This window comes from Nelumbo nucifera, chromosome 1, assembly GCF_055504915.1.
Source record: "Nelumbo nucifera cultivar China Antique chromosome 1, China Antique-T2T, whole genome shotgun sequence".
Classification (NCBI taxonomy): Eukaryota; Viridiplantae; Streptophyta; class Magnoliopsida; order Proteales; family Nelumbonaceae; genus Nelumbo; species Nelumbo nucifera.
The window spans coordinates 159,978,437-159,987,177 of record NC_142649.1 but is presented as its reverse complement, the minus strand read 5'-3'; the positions used below and the strand labels follow the sequence as shown (position 1 = coordinate 159,987,177).

At 45.1% G+C, this 8,741-nt stretch overlaps 1 protein-coding gene across 1 annotated transcript; it reads left to right on the top strand.

Annotated features, from left to right (window-relative positions):
* The first annotated feature begins 6,480 nt into the window (after positions 1-6,480).
* LOC148804059 (cocosin 1-like) lies at positions 6,481-8,741 on the top strand. The gene is made up of 4 exons (XM_088894982.1): positions 6,481-6,868; positions 6,991-7,502; positions 7,604-8,059; positions 8,183-8,741. Exons 1-4 carry the CDS (start codon positions 6,529-6,531, stop codon positions 8,576-8,578), a joined length of 1,704 nt encoding a protein of 567 aa, XP_088751108.1. The 5' UTR covers positions 6,481-6,528; the 3' UTR covers positions 8,579-8,741.

Below are 8,741 nucleotides of genomic sequence, written 5' to 3'. Positions count from 1 at the left end.
TTTTGTTTCAATTTTATTAGTTGATTCTTCAGTAGTTCTGTGTGCGGGTAAGCAATGCAGGGGGTGGCCTAGCATGGTTGCATCATTTCATTGCAATCCGATCAAAACACATACCTAAGTAATCGGCTTTAATTTCCTGGATTTGGTTGCTGGCCTCATTGAGGCATTTTTTCGAACAGTGGGATTTACCGGTGGGTAAGCAGGGCAAGGGTGGTCTAGCATGTGGGCTGGGTTTGCCCAAGTGGAAGGATGGCATACACAACTCATGGGGGAGGGGGTCTTTTCCTTATGCTGCACTTGGGGAAGGAAATGTTGGGCCAAGCTACGCAACCTAGCATATTGGGATGAGTTGGTGTGTGGGTTGGAGAGGATTTTTATGGACTTGGTCCATTGATACAATGGCGGCTATCTCTACTTTCCAATCCAGAACAATTTGTAGAGGAAAAGGCTAGGGTCGTGCCCTGTAATCTGAATAGCTCATTCCAGAAGGTGTTTGTGAAAACTGCATCCCTGTCACTGACGATGGACTCGGGCAGCCCATGTAGGCGGAAGATGTGTGTGAAAAAGGCGTGGGCCATAGAAACTGCGCTGTAGGGGTGGGACAATGGAATGAAATGAGCATATTTGGAGAAGCGGTCCACCAATACGAATAAGATGGATTTCCCACCGACTTTATGCAAGCCTTCAACGAAGTCCATAGAGATATTGACCCAGATCTGCGTTGGGAGTGAAAGAGGCTGCAGGAGTCTTGCTGGGTGTAAGTTCTCCCACTTTTGTTGCTGACATACGGAGCAGTTCTGGATGAAATCCCTAACCGAGCCTCGCATATCATGCCAATGAAAATCTGCACGGACGCGGTGTAACGTCTTCTGAACCCCTTCATGGGTGGCGTTGTGGATGCTAGTGAGGATAGCTGGAATCAAGGGACAATCTGTTGGGAGATATACCCTTCCTTTGTACAGCACAAGTCCCTCGTGGATGGTCCAGTTTGGTTTGGTCGTGCCAGACTGCAATTCTTGCACTAGGTCTCTCCATGTTGGTGATTGGGGCAACACACTCCTTAGGTCCTCCAGTAGGGTCACGCAGGGCTGGGAGACTGTGTAAAGGTGTGCCGTGTCCTCTTCACGCCTGGACAGCGCATCAGCGGCCCAGTTAGGGGCTCCTGCCTTGTGGTCTACACGGAAGTCAAACCCTAGCAGTTTGCTTGCCCAGTGCTATTGGGGTGGAGTAGTAAGTCGCCGCTCTAGAAGGTATTTGAGGCTGTAGTGATCTGTCTTAACAACGAAGGGCCTGCCCCACAAATACGGCCTCCAGTGCTGGATGGCCTTGGCTAGTCCGATCAATTCACTCTCGTAGGCCGATAGCTTGAGGTGCCGATCTGCTAGTTTGTGGCTGAAGAAGGCTATGGGGTGCTCTTGCTGTTGCAGTACTGCGCCGATGCCTATGCCAGATGCATCACACTCCATCGTAAACTCTTGGTCAAAGTTTGGTAGCTGCAGCACTGGGGTAGTGGAGAGTGCGTCCCTTAGGTTTGTGAAGGCGGTGTTAGCTGCTTCATCCCATTGAAATGCATTCTTCTTCAACATCTTGGTTAATGGGGCCGCCAGGAGTCCATAGTATCTTACAAACTTGCGATAGTATCCCGTGAGCCCCAAGAACCCACGGAGAGCCCTAATGGTCTGAGGCTTGGGCCACTCCCGAATGGCTTGAATCTTGGAATTATCTACCGAGACTCCTTCTTTGCTGACTATATGGCCTAGGTAAAGGACCTGCGGCTCTCCGAAGGAGCACTTGGTACGTTTTAGGAAGAGCTTGTGCTGTCGTAGCAGCTCCAGGACTGTCCTTAGGTGACAAACGTGCTCCACCCACGAAGTACTGTAAATTAAGATGTCATCGAAAAATACTAGGACGAACCTGTGGAGGTGGGGCCGAAATACCTCGTTCATCAGGGCCTGGAATGTAGATGGGGCATTGGTGAGACCAAAAGGCATGACCAGGAATTCAAAGTGGCCGTGATGCGTTCGGAAGGCTGTTTTCTCCACATCTTTAGGGGCCATTCAGACCTGGAAGTAACCTGACCTGAGATCCATCTTAGAAATGTACTGAGACCCGTGGAGCTCATCTAGAAATTCGTGTACCACCGGGATCGGGAACTTGTCCTTGACGGTTCTACTGTTGAGCTCCCTGTAGTCCACACAAAATCTCCAGGTGCCGTCTTGCTTTGGCACCAACAAGACTGGTGAAGAGAATGGAGAGCGGCTGGGGCGTATGATTCCCTGTTCCAGCATCTCTGTACATTGCCTCTCTATCTCATGCTTCTGTAGGTGCGGGTAGCGGTACGGCCTCACGACAACGGGTCCTGCCCCTGGTATTAAGGGAATCCGATGGTCACACGACCGGCCAGGTGAAAGGCCCTTAGGCTCTGAGAACATGTCTGAAAAATCGGCAAGAAGCCTCTTCATTTCTGTAGTATGCACTTGTGGTTTTCTTGCTCTCATCTTGGTCCCTTTCCAGGTGACCTGTTTCCCATGTAAGTCAAACATCATGGTCAAGGCACTGAAATCCCATAGGATAGGGCCGAGGGTGATGAGCCACTTAATTCCAACATTATGTCAAACTCATCTAGGGTCAGTACAAATAGATCTGCGAGGAATGGTTCAGAATCCACCTAGATTTGGACGCTTCGGCAGATCCCTGGACTGTGAACTCTCTCCCCATTTGCTACAGCCACCTGGAGCCGCTGTCTATCTTCCATTGGTAGCTTCAGTTGGAGCGCAGCCTGCTTGCTAATGAAGTTGTGGGTGCTCCCTGAGTCAACCAGAACCCGTACGTGTTTTCTTGCCACCTAGGCCTGTAGCTGCATGGTTTGGGAGTTTTGGACTCCAGTGATGGCATGGAGGGAGATCTCGGGTTCTACCGCTTGTTCCTCTTCTTCCTCCTCCAGTTTGTCTACCAGAAGGCAGAATAACCGCTTGCAACGGTGGTCGGCTGAGTACAACTCGTCACAGTTGAAGCATTGGCCCTTGGCTTGGCACTCTACCATCTCGGCCCTGGATAAGCGTCTGATGGGAGGTGCTGTCGTGCTGCTACCCATGCTAGTTGCAGATCGGGTAGTGTTGCTGGTGAAAGGGCGTTGCTCCCTGTTGGCAGCCATTGAAGGTCCTCCTGCGGTAGACCTTGGGTTCGCCCAAGTCGTTGCGGGACGCCCCATGCTGGGCGGCCCTCGGCTGATCTGCAGCTTGCGCTCGAAGGCTCGGGCCAGATTCATTGCTGTGACCAAGTTGGGTGGGCTCTACATCTCCACATCAACTCTCAGAGGTTCAGATAGGCCGGCTGTGAACATATCCACCTGCTGGTCTGGCCGAACTGAAGAGGCTCTGGCGAGAAGGGTCTGAAACTGCCGCTGATACTCCGCGACGGTCCCGGTCTGCTTGAGGTTAATTAGCTCCCCCAAGGGGTTGCTTGTTGATGGGGGCCCGAACCGGAGGAGGCAATACGACTTGAACTGGCCCCAACTAAGGCCTGGTTCTTCCTGCTCCACTCGGTAGAACCAGAGTTGTGCTTCATCGGTCAAGTGGAATGCTGCCAGGCTGACCTTGTCCTTCTCTTCCGTGTGCTGATTACGGAAGAATTGCTCACAGCGGTACAGCCATCCAAGTGGATCACCGCTGCCAATGTATGAGGGGAACTCCAGACGACTGTATTTGGGTATGATTGTTGTTGTCGGGGTGTCGTTTTGTCACTCACCGGAGCCCTCTGTCCGCTCTGGGTGGTGGTTGTTGTGTGTGTGGCTGCTCCTTCAGGGCTCCCTTCCCTGGTGGAGAAGTATAACTCCAGTAGACGTCGAAGTTCCCTAACATCCTCTTTAACTTCTCTTACCTCCGCGTGATTTTCCACGAGACGGTGTTTTAGCTCGTGAACCTTGGATGATAGCTGCTCCATGTCGCCCATGATGCTTGGCTCTGATACCAAAATGTTATGGGCCCGGGCGTAGGATCTCGTCACGGGGCAGTTTGTGGGGAAAACTCCTTCCCTTCCCTTGCCCTTCCCTTTGCGAGTTGACCCTATGGTGGCGGACTGAGGGGTGATTTGTTCAAGAGATCACTTAACTCTCCTTGCTCTCTTTCTTGACTGAAATTTTCGATACCTTTATTGAATAAAATCAGCTCCTTAAATAGGAGATTACAAGAGGGTTTCCTTCTTGTATTCGGCTAAGGTAGTCCCTCTCTTATCGCAACTTAAACTTCTATCGAAACTCAAACTCCTACTTCTAAGGGGAACACAAAAATAGGGGATAAGCGAAAGGTACAGCTGGCATTGGCGAGCAGGGCTGCTGTGGCCGGATAAGTGTGGGCCCACCCGGATGAGCTGTCGTGTGGGCCCCACTCTACCGCTGGCGTGTGCGTCTCACCTTGCTGCTACTGTGTGGTGCGTGCTGCTACCGTGCGGTGCGTGCTGCTACCGAGCGGTGCATGCCGCTAGGCGTGCGGTTGGCAGACTGTACAGCGGCGTGCTGCCAGGCGGAGCATGCAGCCTGTACCGCGGCGCGCTGCTGCCTGTGGTTGCGACGCAATGTGTTGCCGGGTGTCGTGTCCGTAACAACATTTAAAAAAATGCAATATAATTAACATATTGATAAATAAATATTAAATAACATATATATCATATATAAATGATATATATATATATATATATATAATTCATTTGACCATAATTTTAAAAACCAATATTCAAACAATAAATTGGAATTGTATTTCCTCTTGGTAAATAAGTAATTTATATTATCTCATAAGTTAAATAATAAAAAATAAAAATATAGAATTTTTATAAATTTTATATAATAATTTGAACATACATTAATATTATATATTCTTCATATTAAAAACAAATATGTTTGAAAAATAAGAATTGTTGTTAGTAAAAATAGAAATATTGCCACGTGCAACACATGTACAACTTTATTAGTTAGATTAAAACATTAAACATGAACGATCTAGATCTAGCAAAGTGTGTGTCTCTAACATGAACGATCTAGATCAAGCAAAGTGTGTGTCTCTAAAACTTTTCATTATGGCACATACATGGACACACGTGCATGGCTCCATTCTATATCTCCTAGGCAAGGATCAAAATATCACAACGTATCAGGGCGCATTGGCTAATACATATCGTATCGGGGGCTTCCCAACATGCCCCTACAGGGAGTGTTTCAGGGTTTGGCCTAGTTCAAGGGATAAATTGACCCCTTTGAACCAGTTTCAAAGAAAAAGTAAAAAAAAAAGCGAGCAAATGTAAATACCGATACACCCCTACCTGTGTATCAGCCTGTATCGATATTTTGAACATTTCTCCTAGGTATTTAAGCAAGCAAGCTCCCGTTAAGAAGTTTAAGGAAAGTTTTGTAAGTTTCTCATGAGGAACCGTGTAAAAGAGAAAAGGGAGAAAACATGATATTTAATGGACAAATTTTTAAATTTCAGAACACTACTTTCACAAAAAAAAAAAAAAAATGCAGGCATGTGAAAGTTGTTTAATCAAATATCACATACCCATGAAATTTAATTATATTATATTCTAATGAAATCTGTCTAGCAGCTGAATTCGATCAAAGTCATGAACTTATTCTTCGCAGAGGTGTTTGGAGGCAATGAATTAAACCAAACATAAAGCATTATACGAATTGTTATCGATGGTTTCATAAATAATAGCTTGCAACTCGGTAGCCTATAGGAATCACGACCTGGCCTGACCAAACTTGAAAATAAGTCTACCAAAACATACTTGTCCACTTCAATCTAAACATTAATTTCCTTATTACATACCTTTGGAACTTGCATTGATTTCTTGGTAATAGTGTAACTAAATCATTCTTATGGTGGGTGGGGCTATGGGCGGCCCAAGAGCTGGACAGATACAAACGCATATGTGTCACCATTCATATTGCATGGCTACCAAATCTTTACGATTTGGCCATTCTGTTCCAAATAAATCATTTGTTCTTTCTCTTCTCTTCTGTGTCTTTTCTGCATGAAAAAGTAGAGGCCTCTGCTTATACTTGCTAGGTTAGGTTATATGAGATGCTATGTATATATTTCTGTTTTTCTTGGATGGTCCCGGTGGTACGTGTCTTTGATTCATAAATCAAAGACATTTTGGGTCATGGCCAAGACTGATGAATTAACGAAACATATCCGTGCCACCATATCTACTAGTAGTAGAGCTTTTTAATTTCAGATGATAAATATATAGAGAGAGGGATTTTATCTTATCATTAAATATATATCAATGGACACAAAACAGTAGTCCAATTATATATTTACACATGTTTGAAGTACAAAGCGATCAATGCAGGCATGTGTTCGCCAAAATGACAAGGTAGAACCATGCAATGTGAATGGTGGCTGAAGGGCATTACTCAGGTGTCAACCTCTAATGCACCCATCTTCTCTATAAATACCTGATCATTCTATTCGCCACTTCACCACGGCTTGGTAGTGCAAATTCTCTCTTCACCTGTTTCTATAAATCATGGCTAAATCATGTCTGCTTTCTCTTGGTATCTGTCTCTTTATTCTGTTTCATGGCTGTCTAGCTGTCAGGCCATACAATTCTCACCAAGGCCAAGGTTGGAGTACTCGGCCTGATCACCAGTCTCGAGGAGAGCAAAGTGAGTGCCAGATCAATAACCTTGATGCCCTTGAACCATCTCGTAGAATTGAAGCCGAGGCTGGCCAATTTGAAATCTGGGATGACAACAATGAACAGTTCAGGTGTGCTGGGGTTGCAGCTTATCGGGTTACTATCCAGCCCAAGGGCCTCTCCTTACCTGTCTATCACAATCAACCTAGGATCCTCTACATTGTCCAAGGCTAGTTCACTGAATCCCTTTTTGCATTGCTACTAACTTATTGTGGTCTATGCATGTTATATTATCATATACCATTCAATTAAACTTGTGTTATGACTTACGTGCTTGAAATCCACGTACAGGTAGGGGAGTTTTAGGATTATCAATCCCCGGTTGCCCTGAAACGTTCCAATTATTCCAGCAAGATGAACAATCCGAGGAAGAAGGTTGTAGAAGCCAAAGATCAGAGGATGAAGGCAGTAGCAGTCAAAGATCAAAGGATCAAGGTGGTAAAAGTCAACAATCGGAGGATCAAGACAGAAGAAGACAAAAATCTGGGGAACAATACAGCAGAAGCCAACAATCAGAGGATCAAGACAGTAGAAGACATAAATCTGAGAGCAGAAGCCAAGGAAGCAAAAGTCAACAATCAGAACATCAAAGTAGCACAAGCCGAAAATCCGAGGATCAACACTGTAGAAGCCATAGATCCGAGGACTTTTACCAACAACCAAGATTCTTCAAGGAGGGAGATATCCTAATGGTGCCAAATGGAGTTTCCTATTGGGTCTACAATGATGGTGATACGCCACTTGTTGCAATTGCCGTCATTGACACCCGTAATAATTTCAACCAACTTGATCAAAAAGTGAGAGTAAGTAAGCTGACTCACTAGCATTCATTTAAATATTTTATGCATGAATGCAAAATCTAACAAGGCTTATGACTGATTTTCTATTCAAATGCTTGCTAAAGAATTTCTGGCTTGCTGGTAACATACAAGAACAACAAGAGGAAGAACAACGAAGAGGATCTTCGTCATCCAAGAGTGAGGAAGTTGGGCAAGAGAGCTCGAACAATGTTTTTAGTGGCTTTGATGCAAATATATTAGCTCAGGCTTTTGGAGTGACAAAGGAGACGGTGAGAAAGCTACAAAAGAAAAATGACGAGAGGGGACCTATCATCCAAGTTGAAAGGGGACTTCAGGTGATAAAGTCAATATCGAGTAAAGAGCAAGAAAGACAACAAGAAACTAATGAAAATGGTTTAGAGGAGACTCTTTGCAACATGAGGCTCAGACAGAATATTGGGAAAGCCACGAGTTCCGATGTATACACTCCTTTGGGGGGACGTCTGACCAACGTTAACAGCCAAAGCCTCCCCATTCTTGGCCTCTATGAACTTAGTGCTGAGAGAGGACATCTCTACAAGGTTAGGTTCTAATAAACATAATCATCTTTTTGTATAGTATTGTTTGATTGAATGATTTTTTACTTTTGAGCTTTATGGAACTTACGTACTAAATTGGTTTTGATGCATGATTTGTATATATAGAATGCGATAATGTCTCCTCATTGGAACGTAAACGCACACAGCGTGATGTACGTTCTTAGGGGTGAAGCCCGGGTTCAGATCGTTGGAAACTCTGGTCAGACTGCCTATGATGGACAGCTTTGTGAAGGCCAACTAATCGTCGTTCCTCAAAACTTTGCTGTAGTGAAACAGGCAGGAGACAATGGATTTGAATGGGTTTCAATTAAGACCAGTGACAATGCAGTGAGAAGTCCACTTGTTGGAAGGACTTCTGCCATTCGGGCCATGCCAGAAGAGGTCCTGGTAAATGCTTACCAGATTTCCAATGAAGAAGCAAGGAGGTTAAAGTACAACAGAGAGGAAACGTGTGTCTTAGCACCAAATTTTGAATCCAACGGAAGGTTTTCTGTAATGTAAAATAATAGCCATAAAGGAGAGTTATTACAAGAATAATAAAGCTTTATAGGCACGGAAGTTGGTACGTATTTATAGATGTTTGAACTCTTCAACTTTGTATTATGAGTTTTTATAACTTGCTTTGGGTAATAAATAAAGGAAAAACTTTCTTTGGGCTGTCCAA

Coding starts and splice junctions, on each gene's coding strand:
- LOC148804059 (XM_088894982.1), top strand. CDS start 6,529: ATGGCTAAATCATGTCTGCTTTCTCTTGGTATCTGTCTCTTTATTCTG. Junction 6,869..6,990: donor GATCCTCTACATTGTCCAAG/GCTAGTTCACTG, acceptor ATCCACGTACAG/GTAGGGGAGTTTTAGGATTA. Junction 8,060..8,182: donor AGAGAGGACATCTCTACAAG/GTTAGGTTCTAA, acceptor TTGTATATATAG/AATGCGATAATGTCTCCTCA.